At 40.2% G+C, this 24784-nt stretch overlaps 1 protein-coding gene across 1 annotated transcript in view; it reads left to right on the top strand.

The window, feature by feature from the left end:
• LOC122797682 (cytochrome P450 2D6-like) overlaps positions 1-24784 on the top strand; it is a 612415-nt gene that overhangs the window by 282913 nt on the left and 304718 nt on the right. Inside the window, exon 6 of the mRNA XM_044066222.1 lies at positions 4138-4279. Coding sequence (XP_043922157.1) covers positions 4138-4279 — 142 coding nt within the window. The remainder of the gene's footprint in view (positions 1-4137; positions 4280-24784) is intronic.

The following is a 24784-nucleotide window of genomic DNA, read 5'->3' as shown; positions in this document are numbered from 1 at the left end:
CATCGACTAGTATGTACCTGAAACCAGATGAAGAGATGCTAACTGCATCTTTTTTTCCCAGAGAGGTGCTGTATGTCTTACAGTGGATAAAGCACAGCTTGCATACATTATCTCATTCAGATTTTACTTTCTGGTGTGTACATGTATGCTTTCATTATTTGTAAATCTAAATATTGATCAGCATGCTTCTCATGTACCAGTCACGTAGCAAGACCCTAGCCACATGCCAGGGATTGTGGAGGGAGGCACTCAAAATACATCATACTTCCCAACTGTCCAGATTTTTGCAGAACGTTCATTTTTTTTTTTTTGCTTCATATTTTTGGTACATTGCTCATAAATTTTTGTTTTTCTGGCAAATCATTGAGGATTGAAGTTGAACAAGAAGGTCCTACTTACACATGATATCATCTTCCCTTACCATTATTATGGTGTGTGTGTGTGTGGGGGGGGGGCAGACCCTGACTATGAAGATGTTAAGACTGTAGTGTCCTGGAATATTAATTAATTTAATGAATGTAGGGTTGATGATATCACACTGTAGTATTGTGTTTTCAGGATCAGGCATGTTTGTGTATACACAATCTAGTTTGATGTTGACACCACATATGTGACACCTGTAGCACACAGTGATCATGCTACTGATGCAATGAGTCAGATTGTACAAGGTGTCTATAAATAAATACCATCCACTATTGTGTCATTAGGTGTTGTTCTTGACAGATAATCACCATGTACAGAATTGTCATCTTCTGCTAGTGTCACAACTGATATACTATGAGATAGGCACATATGGGGGTTGCCTCAAAATAAATGCCTTGCATACAGGAGACCTGCTGAGACAAGTGATGCATTAGGCTCTGCTTCTGGTGGTAAACCCTTGCAGATTTTATGGGCACTTTGTGATGAAATCAATGAACTATTCACAGGGGCATCTTCAATGTGCTGTAACTAGATATATGTAAGCGTGCCGTGACCATGAATTACATTTCATCAATAACAGCTATTAGCCTGAGGACATGGGCTCACTGAGTATGGCTCAGCATTGTCTAGTCACATGGTAGTGTCAACTACTGACCACAAACAGTATAATATCCGGGTGTGCTAGATACTTACAAAGACCATGAGCTTGCCACTAATCATGGAATCACTGGTAGAATCCCTGCTTGCACTGGATGATGGCCCATGCCGACAGCCTCTGATGTGAAAACAGCAACTTAGTAATGATTCACTGCAGAGAAGATTTTCAGGAGCACTTGGCAGACCACCACCCTCAAGCAGTTAATGCCTTACAGACACTGGCAAGGATACATCTGCAATATCACCTGCATTAGTGGCTATACACATCATGCAATTACATACCACATGAAAAAGGCAGAGTGTCATTATTTTTGATGAGGCATGCAACATGCCACAACTGTGGTATATGTTGGATGTGGCACATACTGAAGTGCACCAGCAGAGGCATCAATGCAGCAGAAGTACATACTTAGATGGACAAGCACTTGTATGGTGTTCCTTGTTTACTTGGGAGTACTGTTGTATGTCTGTACTACCTGATTTTCTCATGTTACACCAGTGTGAGCAGTCTGGTCTGCAGTGGGTATAGTACAACATCCAAACAGGTAGCTGTATAGTATACTTCCACTCAGGAAAGCATGCTGTAGGTCCCACTCCTGCCAGTATAGTAAAACATGCAAACAGGTAGCTGTATATTATGTTTCCACCCAGGAAAGCATGCTGTAGGTCCCACTCCTGCCAGTATAGTACAACATCCAAACAGGTAGCTGTATAGTATGCCTCCACTCAGGAAAGCATGCTGCAGGTCACACTCCTGCCAGATGTATATTACAATGTTGAACTAACATAAGTTCGAACGTTGTAATATCGAACCCAAATGTCCGAAACCCAATAATAACGAAAATACAGAACAGCGATTTTTTTCCCCAGAGAACAAAATCGCTGTTCCGTGACAAAAAAAAAATTAAACCTTAAACTTAAACTAAAGTAGGGGACTTCACCCCTCCCCACTTAAATATACCAACTCTAAGATTGCACCACAGTGGAGGAAATAGCAAAGCCCCGAAAATGGCCCACCTGGGAAAAAAATCAATGTGCCGTGGCTTCTCTATTTTTGGATTTCGGACTTTTGGGTTCAATATTACAATGCTCAAACAATATAGACCCTCCTGCCAATATAGTAAAACATCCAAACAGGTAGCTGTGTTGTATGCTTCCACTCAGGAAAGCATGCTGTAGGTCACACTCCTGCCAGATGGTGACATTGAAAGTGCGTCTAGGATTCTCAGCAAAAACATTAAATTATGTCCTTGATCACTGCATACCATACCACTTTCACATTGCTGGACAGCACGTGTGCTGCTATAACAGACTGTGGTATCATGTGGATAAATTACAGGAATTATTATATGTGTTAACTCATTTCAGTGTTATATGTATGAACTCAACTGAATTCAATAAAACCTTCCTGTGCATCCTTAATTCATGAAATCACCCATCAAACTAAAAAGAGTTAAAGCCAGCCCTGCTCCATGGCAATCCAGAACAACAAAGAAACTCATGAAACATAGAGAGAAAGAAGGAGATAAAGCTTGGAGTGTTTGGGCACAAAATAACACTCAGATAAACTTACAAGAATATAGATATCCTAGAAAGCAATATTAATATCATAGCGTGTCAGGCAAGAGATTGTACTCCTCACTTATTCTGCAATGTATTTTTTTTTACACTGTATTTTATATTATTATTTGTCTGTCTTAATATTTGCAGCGAAATTAGTCCGGTTTCACGAAAGTGCATTTACCCAGAAATGCACTTTCACGAAACAACAGTTTACAGAAGAATTAAGAAACAAAAAAACAAATACACTACACTTAATTATGCAGGACGTTAGCCCCTTACTTTATTCCCTTATCTCCACTGTACCACGATCTCCAACAACAATCTCGGTGAACTGTAGTTTTGAGAAAGTGCATTTCTAGAGAAATTAACTTTCGCGAAACTGGACTTGCGAAACTTAGTTTTGCAGATGTGAAAATTTGATGGGTCAAAGTAGACCCGTTTGAATATGCTGTATGTCTCTGGAAATTGTTTGTTTTCCTCCAGGCCTTCAACGAAAAAGGTTTTTAACCCAGTCACACTTTTTCAGTAAATAAATACAAAAAATAAGAAAATAAATGACAGCAGTGATGCTGAAAATACCATCTATATGATTCAAGCCCTGGGTTAGAGGTGCCCTGTTGCTAACACTTCAGTACATAATGGATTACTTCTTCTGCACAGTAACCATGCATTCCAGGATATGACTGAAGATTCTGCTAGCTGATACAATGTGCCCATGGTGTCCTCAATAAGCTACTGGAAGGTGCTTGTCAATCTAAACCTTATGCATCGGATATCTGTTCCATAAAGTCAGTCAGGTGTTTGCACCTCCACCTTGTAATGGTCAGGTTGCTAACATGCAAGCTGTAATGATGTACACTAAAGCTGGAATCATTACTTTGTCTTTCAGGGTGTCATTTGCACATGTGGATCAACAGCTTGGATTTTGCAGCTAAAACTATTATCCACACGATTGTGAATTCTGTCTGATTCATCTTAGTAGTTTCTTACTGGGGCTGTAATGCCACCATTAAGAAATGCTTTTAATATATTTGTGTGTAGTATACTCTATTCTGAATCATGCACTGTCTTATATACACACAACCAAGCTATCTCATGTTCATTTACATGACAATATCATTGCATGTTTTATTTTATTCACTTGCCCTAAAAACACATTCAAGCAGACACAACTAAATAAACAAGTTTTTCATGCTTTAGATGCAGAATATGTGACAGTTTAGCAACTTGACTTGCTTAAAGCTCTCAGATGGTAAGTAATTATTTTGAGAATGCTTATTGAGTGGAAAAAATTACTTTAAATTATCAAAAAAGTCATAGGCCTGAAGAAAAATAGTTACCACTTTTACTGTCATAATTCTAGAATCTAGTAGGTTTTCGTGGACCTTTGTAAGATACTCATAATAATTGTATCGGTCAAGGATAATGAAGTGAATTCCTGATGTAATTTGTTCTCATATTTTAATTATACATGGTTTATTTGACTTCTTACAGGTTAAAGATGATCCAGATACCAGTTTCACTGAAGGAAACTTGATGCTTACAACGCTAGATTTATTTTTCGCGGGCACAGAGACCACCTCAACAACACTGCGTTGGGGGTTACTTTTCATGATCTTAAACCCAGATATGCAATGTAAGTCTGAAGTATAAAATGGATAATGTATCTAATAGTCCATAACACAATTTTATTTAATTAATACAAGCAGCTGCTTCATTTATAATATTTTGCATCACCAATATCTTGTAACTTTACCTTAACCAGACTTGGCTATGACAGATAGAGATACATAATCAAATAAAAAAAAAAAATGCAGCTTCTCTGCTCACTAGATAAAAATTGATATTATACTGTGTTTCATGTTGATAAGACAATCTGCATCTGCTCTGATTGTTATGACATTTCTTACAACACTTGTGGAATAAGACCCGTCCTCTGAAACAGAATATTAGTAATCCTGAAAAGAGAATGAGCAAAAGGAATACAGTCACAAAATTATAATGGCAAGATAATACATTTTATTGTACTGTTTATGTCCTCCATGATTGCTGACCATCCAGTCTCTAAGGGACCATCATCCAGAAAGCCATGAGGGAGTTTGTGCTTTTGTTGGAACCCTGATAATGAGAATATTTTGTATCTATGAGTCTACCATAGACACCCATTGCTGATATGAGTACTCTCACCACTGCATGAGCTACCAACACTCCCTCACCTCAAGCACGCATGCTCCTACACATGCACCAGCAGGAGCTATCAACACCAGCTTGGGCAGCTATGTCCTTATCCTTCCAATCAAGTCACTCACTGCCTGATGATCTGATCTCAATTGGGGCCCTGTCAGTTGAGCTATGGTGCAGTCCAGACGAGAGCTATCATATCTTCACCACAGGATGCCCCATCCTCCCTCCCTGTACCATCATGACCCCAAGCCACTAGTTAAACTCAGGTCACCTAGGCTGTATTCAGAGCTTTATTCCTGTATACTACTTGTGCAGGCTTGGTGAAGAGGGTACACGCCAATAATATGTACAAAGGAATTTTATGGTGTCTGTGTTATGACTTCCACTAATACAAGACCACTGTTAGTTTTCACAGGGAGAAAAAATAGATAGCTGCACTTCTTTCCCAAGACATAAAATTTAAAATTAGATGACAAAGTAATAACATTTTTATCCCCTTAAAATGCACATTGAAACAATATAGTAACTATTTATATGGGCACAGCAGTAAAAATAATTAAACACACATGCATTTATCCACTAAAACTGCCAATAAAAATGAATGTACATTTTAATGTGTTTGTGTTGTTTTGTTCTTCTTTGCATTTATAAACCATAAAGCCATGACTGGTGCTACCAGTACCCATTCCTTCACTTCTTTAGGGGTGAGAGCACAGCCATGGCATGGTCATCATCCAGACAATAACCAAAGATACTTTTCCCTAAGCGTACTATTCACAACACATATCCACAAGTTCCAAAGGGTTGGTGTAACAATTGGGGAGAGATGGGTGAAGGCTGCCAGCCAAGCCAAAATGAATTTGATATATAATTCTGGCATTTGTAAATAAATGTAAAATACAGGAATGTTTCTTGAGTGTAAAGAATACTGTGAAATGTGGAACTGCAAAATATGTGACAACATTGCACTCTACTGGCCCAGTGAAGCATCTTGTACCCTTTCATGTTAGAATTCGGCTCCAGAGCAGCTGGATGAAGATTTCATGCCCATTGTTTTAAGGCTAAAGTTTATGACTAGAATTTAGATGTGGAAGGTGCTTTATTGGTCTGGTTTCTGCTAGCAGAGGTGTTAGATTGCTAAATAATGCAGTTTGTGGCCTGAGAATTCAGACCAGGTGTTAAGATGATGCAATATGAATACTGGGAAAACCTAAGTGTCAAAAATGATGTAATTTTGGGAGGGCCTTAGAGACATGTTTGTTAGTAATGTTTAAATATTATTTCTCACAACAGACTGAAAAGCATTTTGACTTTGGACATCCAGCTTACCAACACTCTGCCTTATGCTGATATGTAAGTTTTAGCACTGTGATTTCTTGTAGGAATAGTTAAAGCTAGTAAAGATGAATTAGGTATTTTTCTTTAAAATCAGACCAGTCCTACTGTATTATTTTAAGTTTCTGTGTGATCTCTGAGCTCTTAGATATCTCTGTGGTGTAGTAGTTTTGTCTTGTGTTTTAATTATTTATTATTAAATATTTTTAAAACCTTCTACATGTGGCTGATTTGTGAGAGATAGGCTGTAGAGTACATTGAATATTTATAGAGGTTATTGTAATAGGCCACTCTAAAGTAAGCCTTGACTGTTAGTCATACTACCATTGGATATTAATATTGCACAGTAATAATTGGACACCCTTTTAAGGGCCTTTTAGTAGCTGATATTGTTAACTGGGTGGTGGCAGTAATTACTACCGTATAGTCTGGGTAAAGGGGCACAGTTGGAGAATCTGTGTCAGCCTTTCCCAGGAGTGTCTGTGAAGTTGTATAAATACTTATCTCAAAGTGTGTGTGTGTTGTGTCAACTACCTGGCAGGGACACGAAGCACTGGTTGGACAGAGAGGGTACTGGAGGTTTTAGTTTGCCCAGTTAGGCTGAGACCTGGACCCTATAGCTGTGCCATTGGGGAGTCTTATTGGGGACCTGGTGAGCAAGGGATCAACCAGCCCCAGACTGACTGTTCTCTGTGTGCACTTAAGGGAAATTATACATTATTGTGTGTATTAGTTATCCTTTTCTCTTTTATGAGATGACCTCCCTGGTGTTAGTGGTGAGGGTTGAGGCTCCTCGATTGCTGGGCCAGGGCACGGTCATCACAGCTGTATTTGCAGTGGAGTGGTGCAAGACCTTGTCACCTATTTCATTGAATAATACTACATCCCAACAGCCCCACCTCACTTGAAACAGATGCACCCATCCAACTCTAGTCTTCATCAGGAAATCAAGTGAGTGTGTTCTAGGATACATGCCTGCAACCCATACTGCCAGTAGAAGTTTGGAAGCTATCCTTTGCCATCTTTCTCCCTTCACAGCCATTGATTCATTTTACAGTACCCAGTTCATCTTTCCCATATTTTGCCACTGAGCAACCATCTTGGCTATGCAAAAAATATATATAATAAGTACATATAGCTATATAATGTAAGAAGCATAGACTGTTGTGTATTTGTCTGTCTCTCCTTAGAAAGCCATTTGTTTATTGTGTCACACTGCTGATTATACTTACTTGATAATGCCATCACAGCACACCATACAGACTACTTAATCAGAAATCACAAACCAAGAGAAAATGGCCATATCAAAGTCAAGGTAGGAAAAAAATGCACCACTTGTCACAATATGCCAAATCTTGCAGTCTAACGCAGAAACCATTCTTTCTTGAAATACACCATAAAAACACACTCCAGATAAAAGAAATTAATGTAAAATAATGTTTGAAAAGGCACAGATGTCATGCAATGTCTGTGCTGATAATTCAACTTGAATGTGTTACTGGAGTTCATCAGTAACTATCCCTCCACAACAAAACAGTTATGTATGCTGTGATATAGGGAAATATTGCCAGCCCAGCTGTTTGGAATTTTGTAAATAATTCTATGTCATTTGTGAATATTGATATGATTTATACAGAACTGTATATGTACTGAGCTAAAATGTAACCTATAAACTATATACCTGTGCAAATGTATATTTTAATAGTAGAAACTAGAACATAAAAGGGTTAATTTGCAAAATTTCAAACAAATAAGTTGAAATTAAATTGCTTTATGATTGTGCTATAAAAGATCTCTCTCAGTTTCAATGTAAGCAGACACAATGTCTAGAGCTAGAAGTTTTTGTATTGTTTTGAAAGAGAAGTAATTACTAGGTTTAAAATGTAAAAGTGTTTTATTGTTTTATGGATTTCAGAATCTGCGAATATCTGACATATGTATTTTTCACATGGAGATGTTAAATTCTGTTAGTTTCTGTTTTAGCCTGAGAACTGAAGTCAGGTGACACAAAGTGTTGTCATCCAAACTAACCCAACAGTAATATTTGGTATTAATTTAAGAACTCTCTCAAAGAGAGACTGTGCATTTTGTATTTTACCTTTGACTTGGAAACATCCACTCATCATCACCATCTGCACTTTCCTTGCTGTAAGTAAGATTTAGGGCATAGTATCTCTTTTAGATATAGATAGGAATATAGTAAATATTAGTTTAGAAGTTTTCTGTATGTATTTAAGACTATTCTATGATGTTGTCTCAAAACATTTAGTGTGATTTTGAACACTGAAGTTACTGTGTTGATTTACTGAGTATTGTCTTGTTTTTTTATTGTTTATTATTAAATATGTTTAAACCTAACTTTGTGGCTGATATTTGTGAGACATATTTAAGCTCTTACAGTACTTGCATATATATTTGGTGACCCTGTACAGGCCACTCCTAAATAGCCTTGCAAGTCTTGGTCATACTACCATTTGGATAATACCAACATTACACAGTAGGATTGGACACCCTTTGTTAAGGGCCTTATAGTAGCTGATAAGGGTGGCTGATGTTAGCTGGACCTACCTTATAGTCTGGGCAAAAGGGGGAATAGCTAGTAAACCTGTGCCAGGCATTCCCATGTGTGTGTATGTTTGTATATAAATCAAACCTCAAGGAGTGTATGTGTCAGTTACTTGGGCAGGGACATGCACTGGTTGAGCAGAGAGGGTGCTGGAGGTGTTGACTTGGCCACTCAGCTGAGATCTCAACCCTATAGCTGTGCCAGTGGGGAATCTTATTGGGGATCTGGAGAAAGAGGGAGAAACCAGCCCTAGACTGGCTCTGGTCTCCGTGTGCTCTTAAGGGAAATTGTACTTTACTGTGTGTGTTCTTGTCATCCTCCCAGTGTGTACATCCCCTAGCTGTTGCCAGTGGTCAGGATTCAGGCACCTTGATTACTGGGCCAGTGCAGGGACATCACATATTAATTGGTTGACAGTGGTGGGATAGCCACTTCACATTTTAATTGGCTTTTAGGGGTATGGATATTGAATTCCTGTTGCCTGTGTACAGTAGTCACAGAAGGTGTTTATACTCTCAATTAGCCATGCAGTGAACATTCAGAGTTTCACATCACAATTGTTTTATTTATTTATTTATTTTTGTTAGCTTAGTCAGGAAGAGCAGGCAAGCATGTCAGCGGAGAAGTATGGCAAGCTGACAAAGAGACAGTTGACTGAGATGTGCCATGCTAAAGGACTGGTGCATGCCAACCTGACTAAGACAGAAATTATTGTAGCTTTGGGCACAGCTGCATCACAGACCAGTGATCAGGAGGACAACCAGGCTGGCCTTGGAGATGAACAACTCTCAGAAAATGGACAGCTCAACCTTTCCACAGAGGACTTAAACATCTTTCTAGAGTTAAAGATACTTGTGCTGGAGGCCAAGCATTTGAAAATAGAAATAGCAGAGATACTTAGACATCTAGAGGCTGAGGAAAATGAGAAAGTGAGATGTCTTGAGTTTGAGGAAAATGAAATACTGAGATGTCTAGAGGCTGAGGAAAATGGGAAAACTGTGATGTCTAGAGGTTGAGGAGAAGGAAAGGCAGAGGGAACATGAAAAGGAGATACTGACTCTTTGCCAGAGTCATGGAGGTAATGGGGAAGGGAGTAAGCAAACCCCAGAAGCAACAAAGGTCAGTAAATTTCTTCCACAATTTACAGGGGGGGGGGTAATTTTGATGGTTTCATTCATATGTTTGAAAGGGTATGACCAAGGGTTCTGGGTATGGTTCCTGACCCCCTTATTATCTGAAACTGCCATTTCTAAATTGTCTGATACTGATTGCTTAAAATATAATATTGTAAAAAAACTGTCTTTTGGAATTATTTAAGTTATCACCTGATGCTTATAGAAAAAGGTTTTGTGAGCATAGACACAAAGCAGATGAAAGTGTGAATATATTGCTGAACTAAGCACTTATTTTCATAGGTGGGTGAGTGGATGTCAGGTCACCACTTTTGAAGGGCTGCCAGACCTTTTGGTGAGGGAACAAGCCCTTAGCACTTTGCCTGAGGACATGAGAATCTGGTTAACTGATATACAATGCAATACTGCAGACGAGTTGGTGAAGAGACCTATTCCTAACTAGCAAAGCATCACTGCACAGGAAAGGGACACCCAGTTCTGCTCATGGGTCTAAGGTAAGCCATGGTGGGCAGCCAGGAATGCCCCAAGAGAGTCCACCAGTGACAGGGGAAGCCACTAGTCCAGGTACACATCCAGAACCAAAGGTTAAACATTTTAAATGCAACCAAATGGGCCATGTAGCATATATATGTCCATGTAGGCAAGGTGGGGAATGAAATATGGGAGAGCCAGTAAGTAGGAATGACAAAATGCCAGCAGTAAGTTGTGTCAAGACAACAAGGGTACCAAACTACCATAAGAGGTTTTATCCTATTTTAATGGATGGGAGAGAGGTCAATGCTAAGAGAGACACAGCCTTTGAACTAACCATTGTGAAGCCTGCAATGGTTACAGTGGAGTACTACTTGCTTGGGCTGTCTACTCCAGTCAGAGCTTTAGTCAGGGCCTCATTTGAAATACCTTTGGTTAAGGTTTGAGGGTGGAAAAGGAAGCCAGCAAATAGGTGTGTCTGAAGATATCCCTGCAGATGTCCTGATAGGGAATGAGTATGATAATGCAGTACTGTGTGTCCATGCAGTTACATGCACTCAGGCTTGGAGACAAGCATGTGGGTCTGGTAGCCTGAGGGAGACCAACACACTTGCAGCCAGGACCTGTGAAGTGGTTATTTAGGAAGGGAGCTACCCTGTAGCTGGGAGACTGAAGGTGAGACATACCTGCTTGTGGGTACTGATGTTCCCTTGGACAAAGTGACTACAAGGGCAGAGGTGAATAGTAGTACCCAGGCTGATAGTGAGGCATTGCTGTCAGAATACCAGACTTCCTGTGGAAGGGATGCTGGGAAAGGTTACTAAAAGAGAGTTAAGACAGGCTCAGCTCTCAGACCATACATTACAAGGCCTGAGAGAGATAATAGTGAGGCATCTGATTCTCAAGGGAAGGAGGAATCGTTATACTGGGACAAAGGGTTACTGTATATGGAGTGGACCCCTGAGGGAGGGCTAGAGGGTGAGAGAATATAGCATTTGGTAGTACCCAGAGCCTACCATCTGGCACTTCTAGCCATAGCCCATTATATTCCCTTTGCAGGTCATATGGGCATAAAACATACAAAGAAACATGTTATGCAGAACTTTTATTAGCCTGGGATTGCTAGAGGGTACTGCAGGACCTGTGAGCAGTGCCAAGAGGTAGGCAAGGCAGGAGACAAGGTGAAAGCTACTTTGATGCCTTTGCCTTTGATTGAGCAACCATTTCAGAGGGTAGCTATGGATATTATGGGGCATCTGAGTACCCCAAGTTCCACAGGGAAAACATATATTCTAGTGGCAGTAGATTATGCTACCAGATACTCTGCGGCAGTGGCTCTATCCTCCACTGAGGCAGAGAAGGTGGAAAATGCTTTGTTTGAGATTTCCAGTAGGGTAGGTTTTTAAAAAGAAATACTGACTGAAAGAGGTGCCAGTTTCATGTCAGGCCTACTGGCTTGTCTGTTGAAGCACTGTGGGGTGAAGCACCTAAAGGCCACCCCTACCATCCCCAGACTAAGCGTCTTGTTGAGAGGTTAAATTCTACACTCAAGTCCATGCTACATGAATTTGCAGACCGATTCAACAGGGAGTGGGACAAATATTTGCCCCATCTGTTGTCTGCTTGAAAGATGTTCCCCAGGAATCCACATGTTTTTCATCCTATGAGTTGCTGTATGGGCACAGAGTGAGGGGACCTCTATATTTGATTTGAGATGAGTGGGAGAGTGAGTGTGAATCTCAGAAGGAGTCTGTTGTGGCATATGTCCTAAAACTCAGCACAAGGCTCAGGAAACACATAAGCTTGGCGTAGGAGAGCCTGGCAGAAGCCCAACATCAGAAAAAGGTCTGGTAAGACAGAAATTCTCGAGCTAGAAAGTATGCTGTAAGGCAGCAGGTAATGGTTCTCATTCCTGTCAGACACAACAAGCTGCAGGCAGCTTGGAAGTGACCCTACAAGGTGTAAGGAAGGTCAGTGATGTTAACTACATGATCGAACTCCTAGGCAGGAGGGAGGGGCACAAATTGTATCATGTCAACATAATGAAACCATACCATGATAGGGAGGTACTTGTGCTGAGTATTTGCACTGGATGGCAGAAGGAGTCTGAGGGGGATCTGTTGACTTATCTCCTCAGTGAGGCTCAGATTGACACCTCAGTGGAAGGAGTAGCAGCAGATATCCCCTACACAGGCTTGAAAAATCCAAGTAGTGTTACAGGAGCTTGGGGACTTCCTCAATGGGAAACCTGGTGCAGCACCATGTGGGTGCAGGACCCCAAAGGCCTATTAAGTAGGCCACTTATAGGGTGCCTGAGAGCATCAAACAGACGGTGAGGGAGGAGATACAGGATATGTTGGAACAAGGGGTAATCCAGGAGTCCAGCAGTCCCTGGGCCTTCCCAGTGGTGCTGGTCCTAAAGAAGGATGGCAGCACCAGGTTCTGTGTGGACTACAGTAAATTAAATAATCACACAGAGCCAAATGCTTATCCTATGCCTAAGACAGGTGAAGCCTTAGAGCAGCTGGGTGGTGCTAAGTATCTTACCACTATTGATCTTACTGAGGGTTACTGGCATGTGCCCTTTACTCCCAGTGCTAGAGAGAGGTCAGCCTTTGTGACTCCCTCTGGCTTGTATGAGTTCACAAAGATGCCCTTTGGGATGAAAAATGCCCTAGTGACTTTCCAGAGGCTGGTAGATTGTATCCTAGCAGGAGCAGGGGATTTTGCCCTTGCTTACATAGATGATATTGACATCTACAGCCATTCATGGTAAGAGCACCTTCAGCATGTCAGAGAGGTGCTTGGCAGACTACACAGGGCAAGGTTGACCACTAAGCCCAGCAAATGTCAGGTGGGTATGGCAAGGGTCTCCTACCTGTGACATAGAGTGGGGAGTGGTAAGTTCAGGCCAGAACCTGCCAAAGTGGAAGCCATTCAGGCCCAGCCTGCCCCTGTTGCCAAAAAGCAGGTGAGGACATTCTTAGGGACAGCGGGGTACTACAGAAAGTTTGTCCCCACCTATAGTACCATAGCTGCTCCCCTCACAGACCTGACAAGCAAAAAGCAAGCCAGATAAGGTATTGTGGATCCCAACATGTAAGGAGGCATTCCAGAAGCTTAAAGGAGCTTTGGGAGGAACTCCTGGGTTAGCCAGTCCAGATTAGAACAGAAATGCATATAAACCATATACCTATGCAAATGTATGTTTTAACAGTAGAAACTAGAACATAAAAGGGATAACTTGCAAAACTTCAAGTAAATAAACTGAAATTAAATTGCTTTGGTATTATGCTATAAAAGTTCTCTCTCGGTTTAAGTGTAAGCAGACACAATGACTATAGATAGAAGTTTTTGTATTGTCTTGAAAGAGAAGTAATAACTAGGTTTAAAATATAAAAGTGTTTTACTGTTTTATGACTTTCAGGATCTGCAAACATCTGACAGATATGTATTTTTCACACAGGGATGTTAAATTCTGTTAGTGTCTGTTTTGGCTTTGGAACTGAAATCAGGTGACAAAAAGTGACGCCATCCATGCTAACCCAGCAGTAATATTTGATATTAATTTAAAAACTCTCTCAGAGAGAGAGAGAGAGAGAGAGAGAGAGAGAGAGACTGTGCATTTTGTATTCTGCCTTTTTTGTATTTTTGTTTTTGACCTGTAAATATCCACTCATCATCACTATCCGCACTTACCTTGCTATAAATAAGATTTAGGGCCCAGTATCTCTTTTAGATATAGAAAGGAATATGTAAAGATTAGTTTAGCTGTTTGCTGTATTTCTTTGAGACTGTCCTGCATTTTGAGTATTGCCTTGTTCTTTTATTATTTATTATTAAATATATTTAAAGGCTGCGGTGGTGCAGCAGTTAGCGTTGTTACCTCACAGCAAGAGGTTCTCTGTTTTGATTCTTGATTGGAATGCCTTCTGTGTGGAATCTGCTTGTTCTCCCTGTGATCGACTGAACTTTAAAAGACATGCAGGTAGGTGTGTGAGTGTGTGTGCCTTCTCTGAAGGTTGGATGCCAGCCTGGCAACTTGACACCATAAAAATCCACTGCCAATCATAAGCAGGAAAAGCCGAAAGACTTTATTTATTAAATATATTTAAACATATCTTTGTGGCTGATGTTTGTGAGACATATTTAAGCTCTTACAGTACTTGCATATGTATTTGGTGACACTGTATAGGCCACTCATAAATAGCCTTGCAAGTCTTGGTCAGACTACCATTTGGAGAATAGCAACATTACACAGCAGGACTGGACACCCTTTATTAAAGGCCTTAGCTGATAAGGGTGGCTGGTGGCAGCTTAAACTACCTTATAGTATGGACAAAAGGTGGCATAGCTAGTAAACCTGTGCCAGCTTTTCCCAGGTGGGTGTTTGTGTGTGTGTGTGTGTGTGTGTGTGTGTGTGTGTGTGTGTGTGTGTGTATAAATTAAACCTCAAAGAGTGTGTGCATCAGCTACTTAGGCAGGGACACACACTGATTGGACAGAGAGGGTGCTGGTGATTTTGTCTTGGCCACTCAGCTATCTCAACCCTATAGCTGTGCCAGTGGGGAGTCTTATTGGGGATTTAGAGAAAAAGGGAGAAACCAGCCCCAGACTGTCTGTGGTCTCTGTATGCTTTTAAGGGAAATTGTACTTTACTGTGTGTGTATTTGTCATCCTCCCAGTGTGTATGTCCCCTAGCTGTTGCCAGTGGTGTGGAATGAGGCTCCTTGATTACTGGGCCAGTGCAGGGGCATCACATATGCATAAAACAAAGTGTATGAATTAACAGTACAAATAAAGAAAATACTCACAAATGCCAGACCAAAGTATAGTACCAATAAATTATAGTTGCAGCTTAGGATATGTAGTACTTATCTACTTGTGGTTCTGTTAGACCACTCAAGATTTGTGCTTACGGTTTAACCCCAACACTCATGGACAAATTTTATGAAATCATACTTGTACAGTAAATTTGTCATAAATCAACAAAATGTAAAATGAGCTCCTGAGTGCTCTTAGTAAAGTTTTACTTTAGTAGTTTCATAGCTTTGAGAATACTTGTGTTCAGACCTTGAGAACCAACATGGAACACAGATTCTAATACATTTTTTTGTGAAAACATTTGGCATCTGTACCTTGTGTTGTTAAAAATGAAGTTCAAAGATAATGTCTTACTAGTAAATTAGCTACTTGTCTAAAAAAATCTGATGAGGTGTCATTTTCATTGTACCAAATGTCCAAGACATGAAAAGGAATTGCTAAGTGTCTAGGTAATGGTGATATATATATATATATATATATATATATATATATATATATATATATATATATAGATGTACTTCTAAATATCGAAGTACATACATCTCCAATGGTTACCAACTGATCCTAAAAGATTGAAAGCCAAAACACTGAAAAAAATGCCCCACAACCTCGGCTAATTATATATACCAACTCTGAGATTGCCGTACAGTGGGGAAAGGGTAGTTTCCCTGAACTCCACTGTGAACAGTTTTGCACAAACTTAATACACTAACACTGACAGAAGCAATCAAATGAGTTTCAATTACTTCTGCCAGTGTTAAACAAGTTTGAGATTATGGAAGTTCAATTATATGGAGTGTTTCCATAGATTTATATATATATAAGTGTAAGGCAGCTGGCCAAGTGACCAGTTGCATTAGCACCTAGAATATCAGTGTAAAAATGTTGACACAACAAATGTCAGCATGTTGTGTGCATACTCCATGGATTAATCTGTAGTGGAATAAAATAATTACAAGTATTTTTACAGGGGGGAAGCAACCCTGTACCCCCACACCCCCTGCTAATTATATATAACAAGTCCAAGATAGCACAATCTTCAGCAAGAAAGGGACTATTCCCCTACCTGGGGATTGTTGATCTCATACACCTGTCTACCATTTGCCTGCATCAACCAAATGGTGTAGACCAAACAGATGTCAATGTGCCTGATTATTTGACCAGCTGTCTGCAGACTATATACAGATACACGTATATATGTACATATATTCAAAACTTTCCAATAGCATATAAGGAAAACAGCAGATCAGGAATGGGGACAGTAAAGTATCCCACTTCTTCTTCTTTTGGCTTTTCCCAGTTAGGGGTCACCACAGCGGTTCACCTGCTTCCATTTCTTCCTGTCCTCTGCATCTTGCTTTGTCACACCAACCACCTGCATGTCCTCTCTAACCACATCCATAAACCTTATCTTAGGCCTTCCTCTTTTCCTCTTACCTGGCAGCTTCATCCTTAGCATCCTTTTCCCAATATACCCAGCAGCCCTCCTCAGCACATGTCCAAACAAATGCAATCTCGCCTCTCTACCTTTGTCTCCAAACTGTCCAACCTGGGCTGACCCTCTAATATACTTATTCCTAATCCTGTCTACCCTTCTCACACCCAGTGCAAATCTTAACATCTTTAACTCTGCCACATCCAGCTCTGACTCCTGCCTTTTTGTCAATGCCACTGTCTCCAACCCATATAACATAGCTGGTCTCACTACCCTCTTGTAGACCTTCCCTTTCACTCTTACTGGTACTTGTCTGATCCCTGCCATTTAATTCATGCTATTCACTAATGTTTGCATCTGCAGCATCTTAAATGTGCTGTTATTAGGAGGTGAAACCTCCATATTACCCAGTTCTGAGATTCATATAACACTAAGGAGAGTCTTATTTTGGGGAAATTCCATCCTTCCATGTTGGGATACTTGCTGTTACTGCCACATATGTGCTATGCTCGCTTCTGTGATTGTCATGAAGAGACACACCAAAGTGATGTCAGATGTATCCATTTTCTAGAATGTACACAAACCCTATGAACACTTCTTATTCTCATCTAAACATGTATTCAGGTATTTAGGAGCCTACCCCCAGTTGTTCCTGTCAGTATTCATGAATAATGTCTGTTAGAATCCTTTTCAAACTCAAAAATGTATAAAAATGCCACTGGAAAGAAATACTGTCTCAGTTATCGTCCATGCCACCTCTCTTTGTCCTAGAGGAAGATTAATTCCCATATTTTTGTACTGTCTTTTCTGTAAACAAGACAATGGTTCAGGCTATCATTAGGTGAAGAAATGTCTTGCTGCGAAACAGGAGCAAACTGTGAAACATTTACATTTATCCTATTGGGACACTGTCAGTGGGACATCCTGCAACTCTGCTGTGGAGACTGAACAATGTGACAGCTGGCTATTTTGGACAGGAGCTCTGAGAGTTGTCATCAGATAATTTAAACAGTTTGCTGTCTTGAGAGAGACTTTATAGCTCAGATGTTTTCATGCTGTAAGTGTAAGATGAGGAAATTTAAGCCACTGTTAATCTTTCAATATGAGACTCAAATGCAGGCAAAATTTTATCAGTCCTGTTAACGAGTAACATAAGAGGCTTACGAAGTAAGTCAGCAGGTCTTTGCAGAGAGATGGCGTGACTAAAGTTAGGAATAAGTGGAAAAAAATAAAAATTTACAGTGTGTTGTAGCATGAAATAGTAGAAAGAAAGGGAAAACATTTTTTTTTGTATAATTGTTTTCATGCAAGAAAAAAAGCAGCAATATAGAGAACAGAATGAGGAAGGATAACCATTGTACTACAGAGGACCAAGCCAAGAAAGAACTGAGGGAAGCCACACCTGTTAAATTATAGAAGCATGATAGTGTACATTTGATAGAGACAAGCCTAGCCTAGACATTTTGATAGAGCACGCACACAGGCCAGGGAAGGCTACTGACCCTATTTAACAGCCGAAACATCTTATAGTAGAGTTTTACTGCCATAATTTCATAGTTTCATAGCTTTGAGAATACGTGTGTTAGATATTATGGGCTAATATGAAACACAGTCTCCTATATATTTTATTGTGACAGCATTAGTGCATAGTAAGTCAACCTAATTTTGGAACACTGTAGATTTATTTAAGGAACTGGGGTGGCTAATGTGCAATGGAAGCACAATCCTGTTACTTGCAATAGTTAAGCTTAAAAATTTTCTTTCATTTTCTAGTTTCTAAAACACATAGAAGAGACATGATGCCACTGTCCCTGAGAGAGTTGATATTTTTAAATACTTCGCCCCTAATGAGATCCTTAAAAAATGACTGTGTAATGCCTTGTACCCCAGGCACTTTTATATGGACAGAGTAATCCATATACCTATTTGCAGGTAACTTTTTGATGTATTTCCTTTGTTAATTTTCTAGCAACTTCTATTTGTGCTTTGAATATGCTCAGAATGGAGCATTATTTTTCAAGAATTGGTCAGATATAAGGGCTATAATAACTAAATTAGTGTAGAAGTCCTAATAGCCTTAGTTTTAAATTTCAGGCCTATCACATGCAGTACATTACTCTTTATCTTTCAATGCACTCTTCAGAAAGGACAGTTTGCTTGGTTATGAGAATCTTTAAGTCTAGTATTATTTTTTTTTCCATTTTCTATAACAGCATTGGTAAAATATCAGACTTGATCTTTATTGATTTAAGTATAATACCTTGTATGTGCTAGTGCATAATGTCGGCCTAGGCTTTTTAACCAATTATTTATACTTCCTAGGTAATTATCATTAATATTCATGTGTTCTTTGTGTGTATTATTGGATCTTATTTTAGTAATATTCTCATATTTTGCTACTCAATGGAGGCCTGCAATTGAAGAGTAGTAGAAAACAAAATATTGCAAAATATGGGGCCCAGGACAGAGCCTTGCAAAACACCAGTAGTAACTGGGATGCATTTTGATGTCTAGCCTAAAAAACTGACTCTCTACTGTCTATCAGATAGTCAGTAATGGATCTGTCGTACAATACATGGAGTTACAGTGTCTGTTATTAGACATTGAATAATTCCATCATGTGAAAGGCTATCAAAAGCCTTGATGATGTAAGTAGACCACAGTTGTCTCCAGACGTATGTCTAAAGCAGCAATAAAAGGCTAATAAAAGTCAATTAAACATGGCAGGGAGGACCTTCTCCCCATGAAACTATGCTGATATTTGTCAGTTGCTATAAAATATATATTATTATCTCTTAAAAGTTAAATCATATACCTTTTGGGGGATAATTACAAGCACCTGCTTGCAACCCACTTTGCTTACAACTTTCTAATCTGTGGGGATATTCCCTTCTGATAATGAGTGCATTGCTCTAGGGGATTATGTCACTTTGACAAATGTTGCCAAAAATGGGCATGGGGATTTGACAGTGATAAATAGATTGAGAACCTGGCCTACTCTGACCTATACCAGGGACCTGTGCTAATGGTAGGTGTGGTCTGTGTGTCGCTATTGGCCAGTGTGTGCCTTCCATAAAGCAGCTTTAGGTCAATAAGCTACTGGCCAGCTCCTGTCCAGTTGCTCAGCTTGGCTTACCTGGGATAGCTCTGTTGAGCAAAAGCAAAATGTAACAGCAATCAACATGACAAACATAAACTAAGTATTGCTACACTCAGTATAGATTCACTGACAGGATATAGCTTGGAAGTGGATGACATGATGGTAAGGAAGAGCCTGGACATCCTCTGTATCTAGGACACAAAATGAAAGAGCAGCGCAACAAAGCCACTTGGCTTGGCATACAGAGTCTGTTATTCAGGTGGAGAATAGGATAGATGTGGTGTGGTAACTGTGGTGTAGGACAGGCTTCGGAAGGCATTGAGGGATGTCATCAGAATTAGTGGCCTTTAATCCAATGTAAAGATAGGGCAATATTCATAATCCCGGATTATGCCCCACAGAAGGGTTGTGATGATGAGGAAAAGAGTGCACTCAGGCAACAGATTCAGGAGCTGCTGGATAAAGTAGGGCAGCATGAGCTGGTGTTAACAATGGTGGACTGGAATATACACATCAGGGTAGACAGAACAGGACATATGGGTTGCCTGGGTAGGTGTGGCAACAGGAATAAAGAACAGGCCATTCTAATCTTCTGTCTGTTGTATGGTTTGATAGTGGCCAACAAATGGTTCAGCAAAAGAGACTCATCAATTACAAAGTTTCATTTTTCATCTTCAGTGAACAGTTGGCCCACAGCTTAAACCACTGGTTGCCAAAATCAGCTGCAAGCAGTGGTCAGAGAAGGTTGTAAGGTCAACAGAGACTAGACTGAAGACATGGACATTGACTGGAGAGAAAGCACAAGAGTTCAAACAAATATTCAGGGCTCTAGAATCTCAGGAAAAAGAAGAAAAGGAAGTAAGTGGAGTTTTAGAAGAATTGCAGCACCTGAAGCAGCACGTGCGAGGACTATAAAACAGACATTTTGTTGAGCTAGGAATAGAAATAAGGTACATAAGGAAAGCTGGTGGTGGAATGCAAAAGTCCAGCAAGCCATCAAAAGAAAGAACTTGTGCAGGAAATAATGTGAGATAGAAAAGATGGACCAGACTAAGAAGGAATACTGGTTGGCTAACAAAGACGCTAAAGCACCAGCAGGACTCTACTAACATCTGGAAAGTGACTCAGAAGATGCCACAGAAGAAAAACTCCTATATGATTGTAAGGCAAAGGCAGAAATATAAAAAAGATAGGCATTAGATGCTCCTTGTAAAGGATGCCGCAACAATCTGCTCAACAGCCCACAGGACATCAGGGGCAGATGAAAAGAGGTCCAGTAGTTTCTGTATGAAAAAAAAACTACAGAAGCTGTATTTCCTAGACACAGCTTATGATTAAAGAAGAGGAGCCCCCCTAGAAGGAATAATAGGTGTAAGAAAAATAAAGTGGGGTAGCAGCAGGCTCAGATGAGGTCACTGCAGACATGATCAAGATGTTGGTTGAGTTAGGGGAAAAATGGCTCCAGAGGGTACTCATAGCAATATGGAGAGAACAGCATATCCCAGAAGACTGGAGTATAAGCATTCTAGGATCAACATACAAGAACAAAGGGGACATTCACTACTGTAGGTAGTGTAGAGTTACCAAACTTGCATGAAAGTTCTAGACAAGGTGATTGATAAATGAACATGCAGAGTTGTAGAAAGTAAGACAGGAACTCTGCAGTTCAGATTCAGATCAGGATGCAGCATAACCAATCCAGTGTTTGCAGTGAGACAGATAACTGAGAAGGAACTAGAGATGAGGAAAGGGTCCAACCGGGCATTCTGGACTTGAAGAAAGCATATGTCAAGGTCCCAGAAAGCTGATTTGGGCAGACGTTCAATGGTTCAATGTCTCAGAAACATTGGTACGGTTAATGCAGATGATGTGGAATTACAAGAGGACTCTGAGCAAGAACTTTAGGGAATGGAATGCAAAACTGAAGGTACATAGGATGAAACTGCTTGTAGATAAAACAGTTGTAATGGCAAAAATGGGGGAAATCAGAAGAAGCTGAAAATTGAGATAGAAGAGAAAAATAGTGGAACAGGTTAACAGCTGGAAGTATCTTGGATGGGTAGCTGAGGAGAAGGGTGGTCTGAATGAAGAAGTCAAAGTTAGAATCAGAGGGGCTGCAGCCAACTGGCACAGAGCGTTAGGCATAGTGTGTGACAGAAGAATACCAAAACATGTGAAAAGTAATGTGTACAAAACGATGGTGAGACCAGTAGTACTGTATAGTACAGGAACATGGTCAATGAAGGCAGAGCAGTTGAGGAAGCTAGAGGTGATGGAGATGAAGTGCCAGAGATAGGTGGTAGGATGCACACTGTGGGACAGACAAATAAATGAGGTGATCAGAGCAGAAGCCCAGGTAGCTTCACTTGCAGAGAAGAGGTGACCTGTGCCTGGATTACAGGGCAGTCTCTGACCCGGCCATAATGGAAATACTACACATTTGTAAATACAACTGCAAGATGGTCATTCGCTCCAGGGATCTTAACCTAGTCTCTGACATGAATGGATCATGTTGGAGAGATAGATACATCTCCCAGATACTGCCACTTCTCTGGAACAAGCTTTCAAATCACATGAAACAGAGTCCCTCCCTGACCCCCTTCAAATGCAACCTAGATCAATGGATGGATGACTGCAAATTCACTCCTGGAGAGGTGCCTGTGTCCCCCCAGACAGAGGAAGTCAGTACTAACTACCACAGACCCTTACCTCTGCAAACTACACTCACCTAACCATCATCAACTGGGGCAACTCGGGATAGATATGTCAAGGTTTGTAAGGCCTCTAGGGCTTTTAGCCTAGTAACCTCCTATGGAATTATGAACCTATGAACCTATGAGAAGATTAAAGAGAATGGATTACAGTGATTCAGGCACATGTGCAGAAAAGCAAGACTATCTGGTGAAGAAGCTTTAGGACAGACTGGAAGAAGGTGAGAGGAAATGAGGGCTTCCAGTAAACAGATGGATGAATTGCACGAGAGAAGATTTGTGACAGCCAGGCATGACTTCTAAGGAAGTAGAAGAATGGAAATTAATAGAGAGATGGAAACAATTGACATGACATCCCAACCCCAAGTAGAAAAATGTGAAAAATGAAGAGGTGATGATGATGATGATGATAAAAGTGCATGGAACAAAATTGTGAGGGGGTTAAATAATGATTCTGTGATTTTGCCGATAAACTGATCAGAAATAAGGTACATAAGGAAAGTTGGTGGTGGAATGGTAGTTGTTTTCTGTATTTTCAGTAGTGATATCCAAATCAGCAAAAACTTACTAGGCGATTTGCCATAGTGATATTAAGGACCGATCAGATGAAATAGAAGTCCTTGACTCAAGCAGTCTAGAAAACTATTCACTGAAAAACTGAGCCACAGATGAAGGCTCATCAACTAAGGAGATATCACAAAATAAGAATTCAGCATTAAAATAACTCTTACTGTTATATTTAACATATTATAAAATGACCACCAGGTGTTGAGTGATAATGTCCTGAGTATGGCTCAGGTGACCACAGTTTGAATAGTGGAGTGGGCAGCTGAACTGAGAGAACTTTCAGGATAGAATGGGAGTGAACAAATACTGCCATCTCATCTATTCTGGGAGAGGGAGGAGGCCCTGGTTCACAGCATGGATGACACCTGATGGGAGTACTACTTGCTATACTTGTGGAGCATGGGCCCATGGAGCACCTGCTGCTGTGGAGTATATGCACAAACTGGAAGATTTATGTTCATAGGTTCATAGATTTGTATTAGGCTAGCTGCTCTTGTGAGTCATTTTAAGCCTAGCCAATTATCCCTTGTAAGACTCAAACCCTGCACCTTGTATTTGTAAGGCAAACACCTTAACCATTAGGCCAACCCCCACACCTTAATGTTAGCATGCAGGTGTGCACTTCCTGAGGTAACAGCACACAGTGAAGCTCAAGTGAAACACACAGGGTTCTCTGCCAGGGAAGGGTAGGCCACTGTGCAGGACCAGCAAACTAGTCCACTCCCTATTTATTTGACATTTGTTGACTGGGAAAGTCCAACTGAGCAAGAGTTCTTTTTCAGCGGAGGCTCAGGGAGAAAAGCGCCACATCATTATAAAGTTAAAATACAGTACATTAAGCACAGTAAACATATTTTAAAGACAAAACATATTTAAAGTACAGTACATGATGTTTTTTAGAGAAAATATCTTATATCAAAATATTTCGCAAAAATATTGAATGAATAAAGTAAGTGTAGTAAACAAATACAATTATATAAGTAGTTAATAAGAGAATGTGTCATTACTGGGAGAGTGAGATTGTTATGGAAGGTTGTGAGGGCAGAGTGGCATGATAGTAAGGTGTAGTTGTATGGAGGAAGTTCATGGAAAGTTTTCACAGTGACATGTTCAGGTGATGTATAAGTGTTCCTTGAGGGTCTTTGTGAAAACTGTAGTATTACCTATTTGTTTCACAGCTAGTGGAAGCTGGTTCCAGGATAGGGCTGGGAAGTAGCTGTATAAGATTTGGCCAACAGTTTTTTGGCTTTATATACATCTGAGGTTGGGAGGGTGGCCTAATGGTTAAGATGTTTGCCTTACAAAAACAAGGTGCAGGGTTTGAGTCTCACAAGAGATAATTGGCTAGGCTGAAAATGGCTCTCAAGGGCAGTTAGTTTAGTATTAACCTATAAACCTATGAGAGGTTTTGGTCAGCACTCCTGAGATGTCTGGCTGGAGTATATCAAGACATTATAGTAGAAATAACAGGGCAGAAGGATGTTTTGTTAAAAAAGGAGTGAATGACAAGTAATTGTGAAAAGAGAAATTGTTTAGGGAACTGTAGCCAGTTTAAAATACTAAGGGAGTGACAGTGATGAGAGTTTGAGAGTAGATTAGTAGCAAACCTGGTGATTTTGTTGTAGGTGGTTTCCAGTTTGGTGAGTAGAGGTTAGTTAAGATTTAGGAGCCATTGAGGAGGCTTGGGAGAAGATAGACGTGGGCAAGTGAGATTTGGCACTCCTTTGTGAGGATTTTTTTATTTCTATAAAGTTGACCAAGTTTTTGGTGTTTTTTGTTTGGCAACTGTGGATATGTAGATCGAATGTAAGTTGG

This window comes from Protopterus annectens, chromosome 1.part0, assembly GCF_019279795.1.
Source record: "Protopterus annectens isolate FY-2018-M chromosome 1.part0, PAN1.0, whole genome shotgun sequence".
In the NCBI taxonomy this organism is placed as follows: Eukaryota; Metazoa; Chordata; order Ceratodontiformes; family Protopteridae; genus Protopterus; species Protopterus annectens.
Note: the sequence above shows the minus strand (reverse complement) of the source record. Positions and strands in the feature narration are given on the sequence as shown.